Below are 21,858 nucleotides of genomic sequence, written 5' to 3'. Positions count from 1 at the left end.
ACGAAAACATGTATACAGAGAGTGGTGGCAATCCCGTGCTGAGAAGAAGTTCCGCCCCTTTTCCGGCAGCCCCCAGTTCGATGCAGAATCCCGAACATCCCCCCTTTTCAGTATTCCCTCAAAATTTGCCTGCCACTTCCAGAAAAATGAACTGGGTGTGACTGATTTCAAGAGCCGCATTTGATGGGAGACCGGGCCGGGAATACCGTGCCGGGACGCCTACCTGCAGGTGTCGCGGCGGACCGCGTTGTGGCGACTAGCCCTCGTAATTTGGTCGCAAGGGCTTAATAACTACAACTTATTTGCATATTTTCCTCGCCAGGGAACCAGGCCAGCTTGATTTTGGCCTTGTATGCCGGTGATTGGATGCCACTTTTCATTCAGTGGCGTCAGACTCCAGGTGTGTTCGCCCTAGATTTGTTGTGATGATACTGCTGTGCTACTCAACGACAGGGGCCATGAGCCGCACGAGAAGGTTGTCAAAGACTAGTACGACGCAGCCGGATTCCAAGTATAGCAGCACACCGGGCTCTATTCGTTTTGGCACTGCGGAAGATGTGCGCCGTTCTTTGTTGCTTATCGGCAGGCTACCCGAGGCGGCTTCTCATCGACCACTAACATCGCAAAGGCATTTTCGGCGGGCTGCGGGCTGACGAGAGGAAATCAGTGAAGCCTGACCAGCCCTGTGTAGCGCAAATGTAATATGGACTCAAGGCGGCGGGAAGATGCATGGCCGCAGTCTTGAACGGGAATTCGTAAATGATCCAGTAATCGCCGCCCCTCGCTGAATGCTTATTACCTGCAGTGCATTCCAATCTTGTCCGAGTCAGCGGCATTTGCTGGATCAGAAACCTAGATGAACATCACTGGTGTACAGGATTGGTCACTGCGATGTGCGAGATCAGGCTGCAGTATTTGTTGAGTATAAAATCTTGCCAATTTGTGTCTCTGTTGTCTGTATTGTTTCTCTCTCCGCCGTCTTGAGTTGATTCTTTCTAACGTAAAAGCTCAAGGCGATGCTTCACGATGTCTGTCAGACACATCTCAGCGAATGGTTACGAGCATGATGGAGGATACGAGGCGATCCCTTTGCCTCAACGTTCGCGGAATGTTGAACAGGATCAGACTGACGATGTGGACATTGACGAAAGTACATACACCCACTCCACAAAGGCTCGAGGCATGGCTGATTTGATCTTAGTGTCTCTAGCCCGAAACATTCGTCTCCGAATGATGCGCCCGATCGCCAGAACCAAGAGGAAGAAGTTGATTTGGAAACGAACCATTCTGGGCTTCCGCTGCTTCTTCGGGGTTGGTATTGCTTTGAATGCTGCATTCCAGATCATGCTCGCCGTCACAGACTCAAAAGATTTTGAGGTCGACAGTCCGAACTTCCCGCTTTACAAAAACACCCGCTACGGGACATGCCCAACCGTTGGCATGGAACATGTCAACTGCACGGAATTCACGAACCTCAACTACACAGAGTCGACGAGAACTTGGGCACTAAGAGCACACGGCCCGCTTGGATCGATGGAAGGACTGTGCGAAGCTGTATACTGCCTCCAGGGTTTCAAAATCGTACCCTCCGTCCCATTGGAAGCGGCTTTCAGACAGGGAAGCCTCGGCCTGTGGCTGGCCATCAACATTGCTGCCACAGCAGCATTCGAGTTCTTGAAGTCTGAAGCTACCTTTGAGCAACATCTACCGGAGGATTGTAAAGACAGGCCTGTGTTAAACTGGACCATACTCACACGTTGTTACAGCCTTGCTTCGTTCTTCCTGTGGTGGTACGGTTATCACGTATTCAACACCTCCACCACGAACATTCAACCAATCTGCGCCTTTGCGTGGCTAACAACTTGGCGGTTTGCAAACAACTTCCATCATCACCCAGTCAGGTGCGCGTTCCACCGCTGGCCCATACTTAGCAAGGTTGTTTTCGCCGCGCTATATGTCCTAGCAATAGCCCAATGGATCGCCTGCGCCCGCGTCTTCACCACCACGACAGGGTTGATGTTTGCAGAGAGGACCCCCGGCGGCTACCAGTGCTTGGAAAAACAAATCGGCGCCGCCCCTGGATCGTCACCATGTTCCCCGGCCGAGATCTGTGCCATCGAGAGGTTGTTCGTGGCCCAGGATTTCGACGTTGAACGGACGGATTTTCGTTGGTACCCGCTCTTGGTACTTACTTTCTGCCTCTTATCTTTTGCAGCTGCTGCGGATGTCTTGTGGTCAATCGGTTTCGAGGTTTCTCTTTGCGGGGGCTGGGCCGGCGGGCCATACTGTTTGCAGGACGACATATTCGACGTGTTTCCATTATCCCACCTGACAGACTTCGCCTTGACAATGCTGAGTATCGCCTATTTTGTTATAGGCGTGAGGGAAGCCGTCGGGAGTTTGCTGTACGACGATCGAGAGTCACGCATATTGGTTGACGTAGCTTGTCGTGCGGTACATTTCGAGATGAGTTCGTGGAGGCAATTCCTTGATGTCAAGTGGAATATGGCCTGGAGGTTTACGAAGCTGTGGCTCAACGCGTAAGGGTCATTGCTGTAATACTGAAATCCAACTTGAAGGCTTTGGAGGCGAAGGGGTACACCCATGTCTGGTTCTGTTTGAACAACAATTTTCAATGCTCTCGGAAACGATCAGCTGGCCAGTGATTCGGTTTTCCCAAATGAATGAATTACCTCTCTGTCATGGTACTGTCAGACCTGTCGAGTAGTAAGGAACAAAATGCATTCTTTTCCTTTTTAGCTTTCCGCTGACTTTAAGCATTCAATTATGAAATAAATGAAAAAGAGATGGTGTCCGAATCGCCCTTGTTATCGTAAACCCCAACGTTACAAAGCCAACGTCAAACTCCCCATATATACCTGCGTGACTAGAGTATCATTGTCTCAAACAAGCCTCACTTCAATCTCCTGCTGTGCCTCAAACCAAGCCCAGTTTCTCAATTCAAACCACCCAACACGCTTCCAACTGTTCCCGTGCGGAACGATCATCAAGCCCTCTTTCTCGATCAGCGGAAGGCAGTACATCTCTTCGTGATCCCCTGCCTCCTCAAGCACGTCAAAGACTCCCGCCGCCACAACACTGTCATCCGAATTCGCGTCTGAACCCTCCTCGCCTGGCGAGATCAGCAAGACTGCATGGCGCAGCATCCTGGAGTAAGTGATCCATTTCCTTCTCGACTTGTCAGCCCAGAACCACTCTCGAGCCCCCGTCTTGACGAGGACGACCTTCGCCACGCGTCCCACCATCTGCAGCTCACAAGCCGGCATATGAAGCTCCGAGACGTCGCAGTTCTCGTTCGCCGTCCATCGTGCCCCCAGGCTAGGCTTGATCTTGACATAGTTACTATCCCGGAACCGGCCCGGATCCCGGTCGTAAGCGCGGAGGATGGGGCCCTCGACGGACGCCCACGACCAAGACGGCGCGCGGATCACCGGCGCGGGAGCGAAGGGAGTTGGCCTCGGGCGCGTCAGCGGCTCCTTACACAACGGGTGCGCTTGCACTTGAGGGCGCGGCCTCCACAATAGGCCCCTGACCAGGTCTTTCTCCCACAACCCGGCGAGATAGCGGGATCCCAGGACGTTCTGGGCGAGCTTGGCGATGGAGGCGATAGCCGCGAAGACGTCGTGGGGGTTTGACAGCGCCCGCATCGTGAAAACTTCGATGAACCTGTACCACGTATCGAGAGTCGCGTCTTTATCGGCCGGCGAGCATGTGCCGCCGAATCCGGAGACGTCGGGGGCGAGGAACGTTGGTGTGAGGTCGTGGAACTTGATTTGCCCGTCCTCCCAGTTCTGTTCTTCTCGGCATTGGTAGATCATCTGCTCTTGGCCGAAGACGATGGCCCGAGTGGATAGTTTCTCCTCCTGGAAGCACCATCCGCGCGTGGATACCGGTCCGACCGTGGTAGATCTCGGAAGGCAGACGTTGAGAGTTTCCTCTGTGTGTGCAGAGATCCGCAAAGCACACGGCGGGACCTTTTGACGGAGCCGGTTTGTGAGGAAGCCCTCGCGGGCGTCGCTCGAACGGCCGGCTATGATGGTCAGGGTCGCATTGCCGTAGACTTGCGCCATGCGCTGGGACTCGAATGCCCAGTCATCGGCATCTCCCTGTAAGATACAGAGCGCGTCGATCCAGACATAACCAATGCCTAGAGAGCGCGCAATCTGGATCGCCTCTTGGTGCGTCCTTGTCAGCTTCTCCTCCGCGACGCCACTGAAGAGTTCGGCTTTAGTCTCGTGGGTCAAGGTGAAGGTATCCTTTGCTGGACCCCAGCAGTAAGAAAGAGCCATGTAGGGCTCACAAAGGGTCCCAGTGGTCACCAGTTGCGGCTTTTCACTCGCCTTGCCGACTGCGATGATACGAGTGGGCATGTCTGATGATGCTGGATTGCAGAGAGTATGCGAAGCTTTGCACCTTCTCAAGCGCCAACTGGCCAAGGAGATGTAAAGATCGGGATCGTGGTCAACGGTGGAAAACCGGTCGATGTATTTGAACGCAGCCGGTGTTTTTTGGCCACTGTAAGTCGTTAGACGTCGTCGAACGTACACGATTGTGGAAAAAAATTGGGAGCACGTTGGCTGTACGAGCACTCGAGGCATGATGACTTACGCAAAAACGGAAAGGCGCGAGGCAAACGGCATGCCCGGACGGTTAGTCTCTCCCAGGCCACCGTCAGGATACAGCCTCCCGCAAGATATCCATATGCCGCAACCCTGAAGATCTTTGCCGACACCTCGGTTCCCTTGCCTCATCTCCCCGTGGAGCCAGACACTCGGGGTGAAGCATTCCACTTCATAGTTCTCTGGGATTCTGTCATTGAGAAGAGCCTCGATGATGCTATTCTCGGTATTTTCCACTACCCGGGTGTAGCAGAGGGCACAAAAGGGGCATTTTGCGGCAGCGCTCTGCTGGAGAGATTTGAGGTTCGGATGAAAGCGGACATCTGTCTCGTCCAGCTGCTCAATGTCTAGCCTCGCGCAAACTTGGCACAACGTCATGGTGCCCCAGAAGGATAGTCATAAGATGGAATCCACGGTACTATGAGTGAGCATGGTGATGGAGGGGAGGGGAAGTGAGATGCAGTGCTGGCCTCATGCCGCTGACACCACATCTGACTGTGGCGCTAGCGGTGTGTGTCTCGACAATGTCATTGGTTGTGGGAGGCTTTAATATGCAGGTCAAATGCCGAGGCGGCTGCTGCCTTGCGGTATTACGGTGGAGTTTCCAGCAGACAATGAGTTGTGGAGAAGGATCAATGATTAAGTTGGGTTTGACTGCAAAGGAATGGCATAACAACACTACTAGCATACGTCCAGAGAAGATAGTCACTGCAAGCCCTTACGCTTGGGACAGAAAGAGATGTCATAGTACCGGACATTTACAGGCGTCAAATTGCACCTAGTCCAACAATATCACCAAACTTTGTTGCAAGACGAATTAGTATAGTGCTCTGTCTGAGTCTATCGGAGAATCACAGTCAAGTTTAGTTCGGTCTGAACAGACGGGTTGATTCTCGGTAACGATGCGCATTTTCTTCTTTTCCTCACTTGGGAGTATTTCGTCCTCATGGAAGCATTGTAAAAGAAACATTGCCAACAGAGTAAAAGTCTTACCTTAGCAACTAATTTTATAACTTTGATATACTGGCAGTCTCTAGCCATTAGTGGCATACTATGGTAGCAGGCAAAAGTAAAAACCCCCGTGCTTCGATAATTACCTCAGCGACGAGTACTTTACCATTCTTGTGGACCAGTACCTCTAGCACAAATCTGGCCAGTAAGAGTCACTAAGGTAGTGGACCGAGTCTCTACACTACCTGTTATGGAGTTTAAACTTACCCCTAACACCATAGTACTCTGTAGTCTGACTGGCCTTTACAGGGTTAGCTGCAAACCCTACTGTGCTAGTAGGGGCATTGCTGCTCTAACCAACGCCCGTATTGGCACCATTGCAGCGTCCTTGCTTGCCGATATGGATGTAGGTCTGACACTCGATAATTGAGCCGTTAGTGTTGATGGAACAGGGGTTCCCGGGCCATCTTGCTTTTCAAGAACGTCATATTGCTATTTAGCTGGAGCGTGTTTTTGTGCACGGCTAATTATGCACAAGTTGACAAGTTGGTCGAGAGGGGGAAATGAGTAAAAAAATAGCGGGCAAGAAATCAAGTGTGTCCCACGTATCGTAATGATCCTTTCGTTTAGTTTGACATCGACCGCTCGAACCATCCATTCTGTCTAAAAAGTGAACACAAGATGTCGACTATACCAGATGATGTCCTTGACCTTAGCATGCGGCGGTTTTTTTGAGGGGAATTTCGGCCACTTCTAACCTCAGGGGAAAGTCCTCAACCTACCTGGGAACACGTCAGAGCTAGCCAGTCGGCATTTAATTGCTATTGGGATATCAACCAAGATTGCCCCCGTACGACCCGGCATCTATGAACCGGGGAACCCTCCACAGCCTCCCGCCAAGGCCCGGCATCGATCGACTCGGTTTTGAACTCCGCGTCAATTGGGGGAACATGAACCGGATGCGATCCCTACCGGCAGATTTATGCACAGAATGGAACTGACCAGGCTTGCGTCGCACAGGATCGTCGTTTCGGAAGGACTTCGGCTGCGGAAGCCAAACCCGAAGTCCGCTCTCCGTGCTCGTTGACCGACCTCTAATAAAGATGCTCCGGATGCTTGCTTGTGAGTTTTTGAACAACTGCCAAGTTAACTCTGACTACAGCCACCTCAGTGTTGTGTTGAAATTCTTGATCAAGTTGCAAGCCACGTACATCATGGCGGCTCAGACCACCGGCTTCACTGCTCAGTTTTGGAGCTTCAAAATGATCTCCATGGCTTGTATTGGGGTCCCGGCTTTGGTACGTAAGGGCCGAACAAAATCAATGAGCACGACCAAACTCCCTGTCATCAGGTCCAAGACTCTTGAATCTTGCCGTAGCTGACGAGTAGTAGGGACTTGCCTACCTTTTCGGAATTGTCGTCTACAACATATACTTCCATCCCTTGCGCAGATACCCCGGCCCCAAGCTCTGGGCAGCCACGAGGATCCCTTACACCCGCATCAGCCTCTCCGGACAGGTGCACCGCAGAATCCTGGCGTTGCACCGTGAGTACGGCCCCGTCGTGCGCATCGCCCCCGATGAGCTCGCGTACAACCACCCAGACGCCTGGAGGGATATCCACGGCCACCTCAAGAACGGCACGGGCGACCACGGCAGAGACCCCGTCTTCACGGTGGACAGCAGACACAGCATCATCGGCGCCGCCCGCGAGGACCACTCCCGCTTCCGCCGGGCCCTGTCGCACGGCTTCTCGGCGCAGTCGATGGCCAACCAGGAGCCCATCATCAAGGGCTACGTTGACTTGCTGCTCCGGAAGCTCCACGAAAAGTCTGCTGGGGGGACCCGGAGCCTCGACATGGTCTCGTGGTACAACTGGACGACCTTCGACATCATCGGCGACTTGGCCTTCGGGGAGCCCTTCAACTGCCTGGACGATTCGGACTATCATCCGTGGGTCAAGCTCATCTTCGACAACGTGAAGGCGGGTGCTTTCAGACTGAACGCGAGGCGATATCCATTGGTTGAGAAGCTGCTGATGAATTTCGTGCCGGCCAATCTCAAGAGAAAGCGCGCGCAGCATGTGGCGCTCACGCATGAAAAGGTGACGAAACGACTCTCGGCCGAGTCTACACGGCCGGACTTTATGGATTCGATGCTGAGAAAGAGCGACGCTCGGGTATGATTACCGTCCCCTTGTGACATGACATTTCAGCATGGGAATACCTCTCATCGCTAACATACCCGCAGGAACTCACTTTCGACGAGCTCAAGTCCAACGCTTCGACCCTGATCATCGCCGGGTCCGAGACGACCGCCACGGCCCTGTCGGGCATCACGTATTTCCTTTTGTCGGACGCCGGCGTTTATCGGAAGCTCAACGACGAGATTCGCGGCACGTTCGCGACCGAAGGCGAAATCGACATGGTCAGCGTGCAGAAGCTGGGCTACCTGCAGGCCGTGATCAACGAGGGCTTGCGGATGTACCCTCCGGTCCCAACCGGGATCGTGCGCCGCGTGACCGAGGACGGGGGCGTGTTCCTGGGGCAGTACGTGCCGAGCGGCGTAAGTAGGACCATGAGAACCCCGAGATTTGTGAAAGGAGTAACGAGAGAAAGAACGAGATGTTGACAAAAGAGGGAAAAAAAGACTCTTGTGCAGGCTTGGCACTGGCCTACGTACCATGACCCGGAGAACTTTACTCTTCCTGACTCGTTCATCCCCGAGCGCTGGCTCAACGACCCTCGCTTTGCAGGCGACAGGAGAGACGGGTTCCAGCCCTTCACCGTTGGGCCGATGAATTGCATTGGGAGAAAGTATGTGTTCGCGCATCGTTTTACTTGTTCAATGCTTTTGAGATGACTATTCCCCCCCTGCTGACTTTCGCTTGTTCCTAAGCCTGGCCTACGCGGAGATGCGTCTTATCCTCGCGAGACTCATCTGGAACTTTGACATGACACTCACCGAAGACAGCAAGGGTTGGTATGAGAGAAACCAGGTATACCTGTTGTGGGAGAAGGGACCGGTCAATGTTGTCCTCGTCCCCAGAGACTTGGGCTCGGGGCAAGTGGCATGACTGCAAGCAGCATGACTGCAAGAGCCTCCCGTTAGCAGCATTACTACCGGCATATATCTTTAAATTCGTCAGAGGAGTACTTGCGTAGCTTTTTGTCATCAAAGATTAAACGCTTTGGTAGAGCTTAGGGATGAGAGCGTTTACACGTTGCCATAGGAATCATGAGGCGGCACTCGATTCCTTGAACCCGTGATTGACCGAGTCTCAGTAAGACGAAGAGCAGCACATGATGAGTTTCGCAACTGACATGAAGGAATTATTGTTCGGCAGTTTATCAAAGGGGCAATTGGATGCTTGTAGGTCTTCTGTTTTGACAGCGCGGTACAATGCTCGGCCAAGCGGACTTTAACGAGCGCGGCGAAGCCAGGGAATGGCGCTACCCCTTGACCGGGATAGACAGATTGATGATGACTGACACGCGTCGAGTGACGACTCTAAGCATCCCCCATCCCTTAACGTAAACTTTGATGTGGATTGCACTAATATGGCAGCCAATGACAGAAGGTTGGATTGATCGACTGCGCCCAGATAGGCCCATTCGCCTTGAATCAGGGGATCCTGGCGGTTGGAGGGCTAGGTCGGTGAACCGAGGCCCTGATTTATCTGCCATGACGAGACGGATATGTCGGGGTTTGGAGAAAATGCCGCCCGCCTAGCCTTCGGAAAGAATCCTTCTGCTGTCGAAATAGAGTTGGACACAGGTTTTTACCTTTACGATGCGCTCTCAGTAGAGGAGAAATCCTGCCTGCCTGCCTCGCGGCTGGAGCAAGGACATATCCATTAAAACCACAACATGAGAGGTGCTACAGCGGTTAAACTATCTGCTCCATCAAACCTCAGAATCACTACTCTGGGGCGTGGACTCGGAACCTCTCTGCCCCTATCCAAAGCTCTCCCACAGACCGACGCGGCCTTGGGAGATGAATAAGGTCGCCGGGGCCTCTTCGCCTACTCCGGTGTACCGTCGTCTCCTTCGGCACGTGTGCATGGTCATCAAGAACCCGTCCAATCTCATTGAAGCTTGCGCAAACACACGCCAGCGGCGCCACCCTTCCGGGTGGAGAAAGAGAGAGAGAGAGAGAGCCTCGTCATCCAGAGTCGTCTGTTTGATGGGTCTCGAAGGCTTTGACGTTGTCCAGAAGTGTAGAACCCCCCCACACAGTCGAACGGGATGTGGGAGGTTCGACAAGAGTTCCCGATAGGAAACCTGCTCCCGGATCGACGCCGGGTTCCACCGCTCAGTAACACCCGGCCCCCCTTCTCATCTTGCCCTTTTCAAGCTTTCCAAGCAATTGTCTTGCCGCTTGACATGCGCCTCAGGGCTGAGTTTAAGGACGCCGAGGACTGTTTGTGGGGGGAGGTGTGTATTGACCCGAGACGAAAACGAAAAAAAAAAGTGGACTGGCGCAGAACGAAGGTCGTGTATGTGAGGCTCAGATAACAGAACCCGTCCCCCCCCCCCTGCGTGCCCCGACGGCAACGGGGGATAGTGGATGACCTTTTACGCGTTGCTGGTTGGACGGATGTTCCGACGGACTTTAACGACACTGGACTGGGTAGCAAGGTCGAGAATAGGATTGCGGGATGGGGATGACGATGATGCCTCCCCACGTAGTCACTCCGTAAGGGGGGGGTGTTCGGATGAGAGCGATAGCCCAGTCGCCGCCGCCGCCGTCGTCATCCACATCACGTAAAGATGAAGGTGAGGGAAACGGGGAGAGAAAGGGCGGAGATGTGCCATAGAACATCAAGATGTGTATAAAGACTGCTCTCCTGGCGGCATGTCTCGTTTTCCTGAGTTCCATCCCAGGCCGCATCCACCGCAGCAACATTCGTTCCAAGCTTCCACGACTCTCAAGAACACCAAAACAGATATACAATCGTTTTCAACATTCACAATTACATCGTTAGAGACCGAACCACCTGTACTCAACTCACTCAAAGACATCCATCATGGTCCGCATCTCTGCCCTCTCGGCCGCGGGTCTCGCCCTCGCCGGCTACGTCTGCGCCCACCCCGGCGAGCACCACAGCCACGACCACATGAAGCGCAACATCCAGCTCCGCGACAACGTGGCCGCCATCGGCCAGCGCTCCCTCAACTCGTGCTCCAACTCGGCCGGCGCCCAGGCCATGAAGAAGCGTGCCGTCGAGCGCCGCGCCCAGAAGGTCAAGGAGATCCGCGCCAAGAAGGGACTCAAGGCCCGTAAGTAACATTCGTGAGATTGTGCATCCCATCAGCGATGCCCGACCGAAAGGCTTTGGGGGGGGGGGGTTTTGATTTTGTTCGAGCATCCGAGTTTGCTAACAGTTCCTAAAGCTGCTCGAAAGTACCGCCGTGATTCCGACGACCTCACCGCGTGGGAGGCCGTCAACCACAACATGACGGGCTCCAGCAACGCCGGCATCTTCACGCCGCTCGAGGACGTCTTCAGCGCCAACACGTCGTGCGTGCTGGCGCCCGAGATCACCGACGGGCCTTACTACATTGTCGGCGAGTACCTGCGGTCTAACGTCATCGAGTCCGAGTGGTGCGAGGGCGTGCCCGTCTTCCTCGAGGTGCAGTACGTCGACGTGGCGACGTGCGACCCGATCCCGGCCGTCGCCGTCGACATCTGGAACTGCAACGCCACGGGCATCTATTCGGGCATCTCGACCAACGGCAACTACGCCGCCGACGGCCTCAACAGCACGTACCTCCGCGGCGTCCAGCTCACCGACCACGACGGCGTCGCCCAGTTCGAGACCATCTTCCCGGGCCACTACGAGGGCCGCGCGACGCACACCCACCTGCTCTCGCACGCCAACGCCACCGTGATGCCCAACGGCACCATCTCGGTCTGGGACGCGCCCGTCAGCCACATCGGCCAGCTGTTCTGGCCCGAGTCCATCCGCTCCGCCGTCGAGGAGCTCTACCCGTACAACACCAACGAGCAGGCCGTCACCAGCAACGCCGAGGACATGTGGTCCATCCTCCAGGCTGACGCCTCCTACGACCCCTTCCCCCAGTTCGTCTACCTCAGCGACGACCTGCAGGACGGCCTCTTCGCCTGGATCCAGATCGGCGTCAACGCCTCGGCCGACTACACCGACGACGACTACTACAGCATCGCCGGCTACCTCGACGAGGAGGGCGGCCACTCCACCGGCGCTACTGTCGGCGGTGGCGGTGGCGGTGGCGCTCCCGGCGGCGGCAACGGCACCATGACCGGATCTCCCCCGTCCGGCACCGGCGCTCCCCCTTCTTAAGGAGTAAACTGAGGTCGCGGATATGATGCACACGGATTGGCGCTTCCGGGTTAACAAGTTTCAGTTTTGTATGATAGAGCTGCAGATTACCACTAGACTCGCCGTTGAATCTACAAGCCTGCCTGTGGAACCGCAAGTGCAGCACTTCCTTCCATGATTGGTTTTCTTTTAGTCCAATTTCGTGAGATTCTTGTTTTGCATACGGCTGAAGGCTTCATTGAGCTAGTTGAGTGGATGATTGCACAATGTATTGTTATCGATTGTGGGCGAGAGCTGAGTTGAAGCACATTAGTTGCGGCGGATGAGGGAACATCAAGTCCAGAGCCACTCGGCGAAAGGCTCTGAAACCAACTCTTGGAAACTGACGTTTTGACCTGTCAATAACCACACAGCCATCTTTAGATCGATTCTCAGCCAAGCTTTTGATGGCTGGCTGGCTGGCTCTATCAAGGGACCGAGAGTGTGGATTTTTTTGTTGTGTTTTCATGCCGGCCGCAAGTCGCGAGAAGCCGGGCCAACTCCCGTAGCCCCTCGCGATGCCCAATTCTGGGTGGCAAGCTCGAAGAAAGTCGTATTTGTCTGATAATTGTAAGATACACATTGTGGAGACAGTAGAAACATTGCGCCGGAAAAGCGTCAGGTTGCCCCCAACGTCTGAAGCTTAACAGGATTAAACGCAGTCAACACGGGCCAATTACGTAGTTGAAGATGACCACAAACGGACATCTCCTCGTGTTAACCTCGGCAGCGTTCCCGCTGGCATGGCATGGCATGGCATGGATGACCTTTGACGATGAACGGGGGGTAGCGGGAACATGGGAATTGACTTTACACTATACTTCACAGTAGACACACACACACGTATTGTAACAAGTAAAACAGACGACGGCATGACTTCACCTCCGCCGTCAACACGGCCACCAACAAACAACACGTGCCGGTGCCAAGCCGGACGAGGCCCGAAGCGGAAGCTCGATGGGATCCCCTCCCCCTCGTCCGAAGCCCATTGACCAATTGTTTGCTCGCTTTGCACCACGCGTTTCACCCGAAGAGAACCCCCTCGCGGTGCTTGTGTTGCCTCACACACCATACAGCATACAGCACACACCACACAAACCCCTCGAGTCCTTGAAGCGAGCTCTGTCCTGCCCGACGTAGTACGGGACGGTTCGGCTATCCGTCATGGTCTAGTTTCTTCCTGTCCTGTCGTGTAACTCTGTATGGCCCAGAGAGGCCTGGACCTGCACAACGATCCCCTGATCTATGGCGCTGGGTGGCGACGTAGGGCCACTTAATGTTCTTGCTTCCGCCCATCCGGCGCCTGTCCGGAAATCAGACGACATGATATTAAATGGGTTGCTCCTCCTCCCTCTCCCATGGCGGGCGTTTCTCCTGCCCGTCTTGCCATGTCGAGCTGCCTTCTTTCGACTTGACATAAACGCCATGGGTATCAAGCATCTCGCCTGCGCTGCGGCCGTTGCCGCCTTCGCGGCGCACCCTTGGCTGGCAACCGCCGCCGCCCCCGTCAACCTCGAGCTCAACATCACCGCCCTGACCGGTGGCGAAATCGAGTCGGACTGGACAAACGTCTTCTACTCCAGGGAGAAGTCGCCGCTGCTGCTCGGGAACGACGGCGGAGCCGCCACGGGGGGGTTCCGCGCGTGGGATCTCAACAGTGACTCGCCGCTGTCCGAGGTCAAGGCGGTGATCACCGGCCGCACCAAGCTCGTCACGACGGTCTACAACGCCACCGGCAAAGACCTCGCGGTCACGATTGCGATGCCCGACTCCGTCATCCATGTGTACGACCTGCCGGCCTTCACGGAGATCGAGGCCGCGCGGACGACCAAGCTCGGCGACTGGTCGGCGATCTGCTCGTGGCGCAGCAAGAGCCTGAACGACTACGTCTTCCTCTTTGGCAAGACGTTGGTTGTGCAGTACCTCGTTCGGCAGGGAAAGAGTTCCGTCGAGCTGGTCGAAGTGAGTCAAACTACCGACTACCTTCTCGATACTTGCTGGCCACCATCGTCGGTCCGCCATCCACCACTCACTGACTCTTATCACCAGGTTCAAAGCATTCCGACCCCAACCGAGTTCTCCGGTTGCGCCGTGGTCCAGTCCCAGGCAAAGATGATCGCCACCGCCGACGACGACAAGGACCTCTACATCTTTGACCTCAAAGAGTCCACCACCGCCCCGAACGTCACCAAGCTCGGCGAGGCCTCGGAGGACGTGACCGGCGTCGCCGTCTACGCCTCCAACTCCACCGGCCTGGACTACCTGTTCGTGGCCCAGGAGAGCAGCGTCGCTGTCTACGAATACCCGTTCGACCTGCTCGGCACCGTCAAGCTGGTCGGCCTCGAGGACATCGAGGTCCAGGGCCTCAGCCTCTATCAGGGGTCGACTGCCAAGTACCCGAGCGGCGCGCTCGGCTTCGCCGTCGAGGCGGACAACGACGTCGCCGGGTTCGGCCTGCTGTCCCTGGACGGCGCCCTCAGCGAGCTCGGCGTGTCCGTCAACACCGCCTACGACCCGCGGAGCCAGACCGGATGCCGCGCTCGCTCCCACATCTGCGACGCCTGCTCCGGCAACGGCTACTGCCAGGAGAACGCGCTCGGCTGCGCCTGCTTCGCCGGCTTCACGGGGGACAAGTGCGACGCGTTCCGATGCACCGACGACTGCTCCGCGCACGGCGAGTGCGTCGGGCCGGACCTGTGCAAGTGCGCGAGCGGATGGGGCGGGCTTCACTGCTCGTTCCTCCTGGTCGAGCCCTCGTTCGAGACGGAGCAGAACGGCGGCGACGGCGACGACCCGGCCATCTGGATCTCGCCCGAGTCGGCCGACAGGTCCCGCATCATCACCACGACCAAGTCCACCGTCGGCGCCGGCCTCGGCGTCTTCGACCTCGCCGGCAAACTGCTCCAGACGATCCCGGCCGCCGAGCCGAACAACGTCGACATCATCTACAACTTCCAAGCGGGCGACCGGAAGGTCGACCTCGCTTTCGCCGCCTGTCGCGGAGATGATACGCTGTGGTAAGTTCTCATGGACATGTACTTCAAAGTCTTGTTTGTCCCATCTCTCCCACTAACACCCGTTCTCAGTCTCTTCGAGATGACCTCGAACGGCACGCTCAAGGAGATCCCCGGCGGCGTCCAGCCCGTCGTGCCCGACTACACAGTCTACGGCTCCTGCGTCTACAAATCCCCCAAGACCGGCAAGCAGTACCTCTTCGTCAACGAGAAGTCGGCCCGCTACCTCCAGTACGAGCTGACGGCGACGCCCAACGGCACCCTCCAGACGGCGCTCGTCCGCGACTTCACCGGCGGCTCCGGCGGGCAGGTGGAGGGGTGCGTCACGGACGAGGACAACGGCTGGATCTTCCTCGGCGAGGAGCCCTCGGCCCTGTGGCGGTACGGCGCCGAGCCGGACTCCAAGGAGGCCGGGCTGCGGATCGCGCAGGTCGGCGACGGCCGGACGTACGCCGACGTCGAGGGCGTCACCCTGGTCTACGGCGCGAGGCCGGACCATGGGTACGTGATCGTGTCCAACCAGGGCGTCAGCGCCTACAACGTGTACCGTCGGGCCGAGCCCCACGACTACGTGACCACCTTCACCATCACCGGGTCCGCCGACGGCCGGGTCGACGCCGTGTCCAACACGGACGGCATCGCCGCCGTCGGCACCCATCTCGGCCGGGACTTCCCGCACGGCCTCGTCGTCACGCACGACGACGCCAACCAGCTGCCCGACGGCAGCACGAGCGCCGAGGCGAGCTTCAAGCTGGTCAGCCTGGAGAAGATCCTCGGCGCGGGGGCCCTCAAGTCGCTCAACCTGCTGAACGACGTCGACGCGAAGTGGGATCCCAGGACGTGATGGTGATATGCTCTCGGGTCCGGTCTTTGTGGCGGACGGCCTGAACATCCTTCCATAGAACGGATCCCCCCTCCCACCCCTCATGAAGCAAGCATCTGCATGAACCTCGGCGCATTATGGGTTTCAACTCTCAAGTAATAATAATGAAGGCTTTTCAGAACTATCGCCAACTCTTGACAAAACGATTTGGTAGCAGACAGGTCGACTACTCACTCTTTTCCAATACCTTGCGTGAACAGATAATCTTACAAGTTGCAGTAACTAATTACAGTTTCTCTCGGTGTAATTGAAAGCAGTCTACAACAACCTGAGTTCCTTGGCTAAAGAACCAACATCTCGCTATGCCAGGGCTTCTCGACAACGATAAATCAAGATGTAGTAATGAAACGACAGTGAAGGACATGCATGGTGGTGTTACAATACACCTAGTCGGGAACATTACACGTTGCTGACTGCGGGCATTTTGCCGATCCAGGCGTCGGCCTTGCCCTCCATGGCGTTCACGATCCAGCGGGCCAAGGCCGACCGTTTGATCGACGACTGCCACCCCTTCTCGCCGACCGGCCCGGTGTATAGCTCGCCTTCGCGGTCCTTTCGCCAGCTGGCCTCGTCGGACTCGCCCGGGATCGCGGCGATGCGGAAGATGGTCCAGTCCAGGCCCTGCGACTCGTGCTCGAAGACGTGGGCGATGTTCTGCACCGTGCGGTAAAGGTTGCCGGCGAGGAGGGGCATGAGGAGGCCCAAGGTGGTCTGCATGAGCGTCCAGCGGTCGTCGGGCCGCTTGATGGCGATGGTGCCCATGGCCACGATGCGCCTGACCCCGTGCTGCTTCATCGCCGGGAACACGGACTTGGAGTAGATGTCGGGGAAGAAGGAAGGGTCGATTTTCCTGTCTCGCGAGATGTCGGGGCCCAGGAGGGAGAGGACGGCGGAGCTGCGGGCCACGGCGGCAGACATGGCGGCTGCGTCGTTGACGTCGCCTTTGATGATCTGAGGGAACGTTAGTTAGAGGACGCGAAGCTTTCGCCAAAATGGAATCACATCAACAAGAGGGAAGAGATTAAAGATGAATTATACCTCAATCAGTGGGTTGGTGGCCAGGTCTTGCGGGACCTTGTCTGGGCTTCTCGCAAACACAATGGTCGAGTATTTGCGGAAGACGAGCTCGCGGAGCAAGCAGATGCCAGCAGGCCCTGTGCCGCCGAGGACCAACACTTTTCGGTCCGCCATTGAGGGTTTATAATAAGGATTATGATGGGAAGGGGGGGTAAGGCTGTGGAAGTGTTTCGACGAGAGGGAGTAGTTGGCCTTATTGGTTAACGACAGAGAGAGAGAGAGAGAGCTTGCGATGTAGAAAGGAGGAAGACTTTTTAACGAAGACAACCGTTCTACACTCTGATCTTTAAATCACCGTTGGGCTGAGGGAAAATAAGAATACGGCGGCTGATCGATGCCTACTTTGTAATCGGCCATTGTCCAATCTTTACCGTCGCCGCCCTTGGACGGGCTCTCCGCCAAGCGGATGTTTTCCGAGACGGATGTTTCTCCAAGGCGGATGTTATTTCTTTGAGGGCTTGGGCTTGGGCTGGACTCTGGCGGACTTTGGCGGACCTTTTTCCACTATCGGACACAGTTTCACTCGCTCTTGTGGCAGGTGGCGTAAACTTTCGTGGGATATGTGTGGGCTGAAGATGTTGTGGAACTAGACGTTGGCTGATATCGGAGGGAAGAGTTAATGTCAGTATCAATGGAGGCAGCACATCGCTTGGAACTCCTTGGTTATCATTCTGTTCTGCTCTCCCAAGGGAAGAGACCTTGAACCACACCCTTGGGGGGGGGTAAACAGCAGGCATTATGTGATTAAAGACGCCACATAGCTAATATAGCAACCGTAATGGGACCTTGTCAAAGGACCAACCCCCATCGGACGGCCCTCTTTCTCATCATCGCTATGACCCCCAGGGGCAAGAACTGCTTTTCCACCAGCCTGAGGCCGTCGAACCTCTCCTCCGCCTCCTTGTGGTACATCTGCAACACCCATTTCACCTCGGCGAACATGCTCTCCGGCCGAATGCTCAGCCTTCGCAGGGTGTCGTCAACCTCCCGGTCCGTCCTCGGCTGCGCCACGGGCGGCGTCTTCAGAAGACAACGGTACACGGTCCCGAAGGATGCGCTCGTCAGCTCGCGCCGCGCGGCGAACTCCTCGAGACCCATGAAGCCGTCTGCTTCGCCGGGACCCAGGATGTCGGCCGGGTCGAAGTGGCCGCCGATCGCCCTCTCCGCGCGGGCCTCGCGCTCCCTGGCGCCGCCCAGGGCCTCGAAGTACTTCTTCTTCAGCTCGTACTCCTCCAGGTCCATGGCGAGGTATTCCTTGACGATATCCGTTGCTGAGTAGCGATGTTTCAGGCCCTCTTGGGCCATCAAGAAGGGGATGAAGGGGTTCCGCAGCCCGAGACCACCCAGCTGGTCGGGGAACAGGAGAAACGCGTCCGAGACGTCCGATACGCCGAAGCGCTGCGCGATCTTGGACTTGACGTAGCCGACGACGCTGTACTTTCCCTCAGTTCCCCCATTGGATGCTGCCGCCATACCGTCGTCATGGTCGTCTGCGATCTTGCACCACGGCTCGAAGATGTCGCGCTGCATCTTCCGGTACGTCTCCAAGACGCTCTGGACGTGCTCCTCTCCGAAGCAGCATGCCGGCTCGCCGAACGCGTGGCCGAAGAACCGGCCGGTGCAGCTGTTCCACGTCCGCACCCAGTCCAGCACGCTCCTCGACTCCGCGAGCTGCTTCTTCAGCTGCGCGACGTGCTTCGCCACGTTCTCCTGGTCGACGGCCCACCTGCCGCTCTCCGGGTCCAGCACGAGGTGCCCGACGCCGACGGGGCCGTCGGGCAGTTCCGCCGCGACGGCCTCGTCTCTTGACACGCCCTGGTCGACGAGGTACACCGACCCCGTCTTCTTGTCGTTGAACTCAAGCCCCATGACCCGCGCGAAGCGCCGCATGGCACCCCAGGCCTTGGCCGTGTGCGACGGGTCCCCGGCAACCCAGAGGTCGTCGTGCAGGCGGTAGAGCTGCAGCCCGGTCTCCTGGTTGACGGCCATGTCCATGACGAAGAGTACCAGCTCACCGATGAGCTTCTCCGGCGCCCTGGCCATGGGCATCCCGCGGCGCCGGACGCGCGGTGCCTGCGGCGGCGGCGGCGGCTCGTTCGCCGCCCGGTGGGAATCCGACGACGGGCTCAGGTTCAAGGGCGCCTCGAGGACCTTTCTGTAGAAGGCGACGAGGTTCTCGGGGAACCCGAAGAAGCGCATGACGGCGAAGATGGACGTGTGCGACAGGCTGGCCCCGAACCACTTGAGGTCTGACTGCACCACGGCGGCCTGTCCGTGGAGCGCCTGCTGGACCATGATCTCGGTAGCGAGGGTACGTAGGAGGACCTGCTTGATGTTCGGCTTCTCGTTGCCCCCGCCGGTTACCCACCTGCTCGCCCGGTCGTAATCGTCGTCGTCGTCGTCGTCGTCATCTTCGTCGTTATATTCGTCGTCGGAATCCTGCGGCTGCTCCCCTTCGTCGGCGTACAGTCCGTTGTTGAGCGTGTCCACCCGGCTCGGCAGCGCGGCGACGCAAAAGTTGCCGATGTAGTCGTCCCTGCGATGCGCCACGATCGTGCCGGCCTTGATGGTCCTGACCGGAGCGTCCAAGGAGACGCCTCTTTCTCTTGCTCGCGACTTGCTTTCATCGTCTGTCAACTTCCGGGCGGTGAAGTGACGGGCTACTTCTGGCGCCCCGGTGATGGACTCGCCGAGATAAAAGGCCCGTCGCTGTGCCTCCCTCTCGGTCAACGACGGGCCGGCGTGCCATCTCCAGAACGGACCGCTCTCGCCGGACACGACGCGGGTCAAGACTTTCTTGAGGTCGACGCAGCTGCGGATGCCGATGTAGTGAATGAAGATGGCCTGCAGCACGTCCTCGTCCATCCAGATGCGGTACTTGCCGTTGAGCTGCTGGCGCGGCAGAACTGGCACGCCCTCCTCCCCGGCGTCCCAGTCCCAGGTCTTCAAGTCGGCGAACCGCGTGTTGAGGACGTCGGCGATCTCCCTCAGGACGACCCCGTTCTGCTCGAACTCCCTGAGCATGGTCTGCTTCTCGTCGCTGAGGAGGTCCTGTTCGAGGAGGCCCCTGATGCACTGCTTCAACGTCTTCTCGTTGAACGGCCTGCCCGTTTGCAGCAAGGCCACGCTCGTCTTGCGGACGTGATCCCGCACAGTCGCGAGGACCTCCTTCTTCTCGTAAGTGTCGAAGAAGCTGTCGAGGTACTCGTTGATCTCGGCCTCGTCCGTCTCCAGGGGTGTGAAGACGACTTTCTCAAACTGATCACAGAGACTCTGCAGACGTTCCTTCTGGCGGTCGACGACCTCGAAGGAAGACTCCTCCTCGGCCGCTTCTTCCTCGCTGCCGCCGCCGCCGTCGCCCTCCATGGGCTCGCCGGGATTCATCCACTCCGTCACGAGGCTCGAGTACAGGTGTGCCATGCTGAGCTTGTGGCTCTGCACATCGAGCTTGGAGCGCAGCAGGCCCTCGCACGACCGCAGCATATGAGCCGGCACCGACGGGTCGTACCTCGACTGGGCCAAGAGCATCTCGGTGTTGTCGACGACCCCGACGTTGTTGTCCTTGCCGCTGCGGTACAAATCTCTCACGCCGCCGAGAAGGCAGCTGATGCGTTCGCCCTGGTCGAGGTGGCGGTCGGCGTCGACGAGCACCGCGGACTTTCGGGTCTCGTATTGTGCTCGCTGCTTCTCGAGCTCGCGGATCTTGGTCACGGTGATAGACTGGAGGGTTTTCGAGAGAATGGATGCCGAATGAGACATTTTGGGAATGGCTGACTGGGATGAAGAAGCTGGGAGAGGATGGTGTGAGATGGCAGGGTAGGATTGAATTATTCCATTTACCATCGTTGGGAGACGTTCCGCCCACCCTGTTATATAGCCAGATTCACCTTGGAATCCCAGCTCTGATCAGTTTTGCGTTCCCATGTCATCTCGAGATCAACACCATGGTGAGTTTGGTTGCGTAGAGGCCCCAAGACATGCCGGGATCAGTGCAAAGAAGCCAAAGGAAGACAATGGAAGATGCTGCCTGGCCGGGCGCGCCCTTGTGTTGACATGTCAGCGGCACGACAAAATATGAGACGATGTATTAAATTCAATGAACAGGAAGAAGACTAATGCAAGACAACCATTAAGAAACCGTTCGCAGTGGCTGAATTGAAGTACATTAATTGCCATGCTGTGATACTCTTGTAGCCACTCACGTGTTAGTGGTTTACTGACTGGTTTAAACTGGTGGAAGCAACAGAAGTAGACTGTTACTTGACAATGATGCATCTGTGATTGAAGGCTTGACTTGAGTTTCAGCATCTCGTTGCCTTTTTGTGACGATTGGGAGGCGGTGGCCGAGGACTACTCCGTGACCAGCGGTTGACCGACCGCGTGAGGTTGAGTTCATATCCTCCCTTGCATTACACCGCGTTTGTATCGTCGCCTTTTCCCACCAAGATTCAGAGAGAAAAAGAATCGTTCAGGCATTCGCACGTTGGATTGATGATGAGGAGAGGGATGGGACCTCTGTCTGAGATACTGGGATGACTTGCTAAGTATTCGTAGTTTTGACAGAGTCAAATGCAGAAAAGCGCCTTGCTGAATTGATCGACCAAGCGCCCTGCACTTGCATGTAGACCATTGCAAACGGTATGGTCAGTCATTCCATTGTCTGATTCCCTCAGTGGAAGCAGTTGTTGACGCCACTGTGATCTGAGTTGGTCACTCACATATGGTTGGTTAGCTGGTCACTTATGACTTATGCTACTTGGTCTACTCTTGAACAAACGCAAGCTGTCAGTAACTATACTTCTCAACGCAAGAATCTCGACTCAGACGCACGCAACACACTCCCACCACATGAGCAGCTGCTGGTATTCATGAGCACTACGGTGCCCTGCAGGATCGCAATCAGAAGGGCTGGCGGGTGCACCTGATCGTTATTAGAGTGGCGACCGACCCG

General features: G+C 56.6%; 7 protein-coding genes across 7 annotated transcripts; 4 read left to right on the top strand and 3 right to left on the bottom strand.

Annotated features, from left to right (window-relative positions):
• Positions 1-1,026: 1,026 nt before the first annotated feature.
• CDEST_09559 (uncharacterized protein) lies at positions 1,027-2,544 on the top strand (the record flags this gene model as incomplete). The annotated part of the gene is made up of 1 exon (XM_062925718.1): positions 1,027-2,544. The coding sequence occupies one exon, from the start codon at positions 1,027-1,029 to the stop codon at positions 2,542-2,544; it is 1,518 nt and encodes a 505-aa protein (XP_062781769.1).
• Positions 2,545-2,871: 327 nt separating this feature from the next.
• On the bottom strand, positions 2,872-5,065 carry CDEST_09558 (Putative heterokaryon incompatibility). The gene is made up of 2 exons (XM_062925717.1): positions 4,630-5,065; positions 2,872-4,536 (listed from the first exon to the last, which is right to left on the bottom strand). Exons 1-2 carry the CDS (start codon positions 5,016-5,018, stop codon positions 2,904-2,906), a joined length of 2,022 nt encoding a protein of 673 aa, XP_062781768.1. The 5' UTR covers positions 5,019-5,065; the 3' UTR covers positions 2,872-2,903.
• Positions 5,066-6,805: 1,740 nt separating this feature from the next.
• Positions 6,806-8,666, top strand: CDEST_09557 (Putative cytochrome P450; the record flags this gene model as incomplete). The annotated part of the gene is made up of 5 exons (XM_062925716.1): positions 6,806-6,889; positions 6,984-7,769; positions 7,841-8,155; positions 8,252-8,406; positions 8,489-8,666. 5 exons carry the CDS (start codon positions 6,806-6,808, stop codon positions 8,664-8,666), a joined length of 1,518 nt encoding a protein of 505 aa, XP_062781767.1.
• A 1,953-nt stretch (positions 8,667-10,619) lies between these two features.
• CDEST_09556 (Putative intradiol ring-cleavage dioxygenase) lies at positions 10,620-11,915 on the top strand (the record flags this gene model as incomplete). Its single annotated transcript, XM_062925715.1, has 2 exons — positions 10,620-10,872; positions 10,987-11,915. 2 exons carry the CDS (start codon positions 10,620-10,622, stop codon positions 11,913-11,915), a joined length of 1,182 nt encoding a protein of 393 aa, XP_062781766.1.
• Positions 11,916-12,948: 1,033 nt separating this feature from the next.
• Positions 12,949-17,472, top strand: CDEST_09554 (Putative EGF-like domain, Beta propeller phytase, six-bladed beta-propeller, TolB). Its single transcript, XM_062925713.1, has 3 exons — positions 12,949-13,895; positions 13,983-14,950; positions 15,020-17,472. The coding sequence occupies exons 1-3, from the start codon at positions 13,179-13,181 to the stop codon at positions 15,789-15,791; spliced, it is 2,457 nt and encodes an 818-aa protein (XP_062781764.1). The 5' UTR covers positions 12,949-13,178; the 3' UTR covers positions 15,792-17,472.
• CDEST_09555 (Putative NAD(P)-binding domain, NAD(P)-binding domain superfamily) lies at positions 16,230-17,021 on the bottom strand (the record flags this gene model as incomplete). The annotated part of the gene is made up of 2 exons (XM_062925714.1): positions 16,230-16,781; positions 16,869-17,021. 2 exons carry the CDS (start codon positions 17,019-17,021, stop codon positions 16,230-16,232), a joined length of 705 nt encoding a protein of 234 aa, XP_062781765.1.
• A 224-nt stretch (positions 17,473-17,696) lies between the features above and the next one.
• On the bottom strand, positions 17,697-20,666 carry CDEST_09553 (uncharacterized protein; the record flags this gene model as incomplete). Its single annotated transcript, XM_062925712.1, has 1 exon — positions 17,697-20,666. The coding sequence occupies one exon, from the start codon at positions 20,664-20,666 to the stop codon at positions 17,697-17,699; it is 2,970 nt and encodes a 989-aa protein (XP_062781763.1).
• Positions 20,667-21,858: the final 1,192 nt, after the last annotated feature.

This window comes from Colletotrichum destructivum, chromosome 6, assembly GCF_034447905.1.
Source record: "Colletotrichum destructivum chromosome 6, complete sequence".
Lineage (NCBI taxonomy): Eukaryota > Fungi > Ascomycota > Sordariomycetes > Glomerellales > Glomerellaceae > Colletotrichum > Colletotrichum destructivum.
The sequence above is the reverse complement of the archived record's forward strand: the minus strand, read 5'-3'. Positions and strand labels throughout refer to the sequence as shown.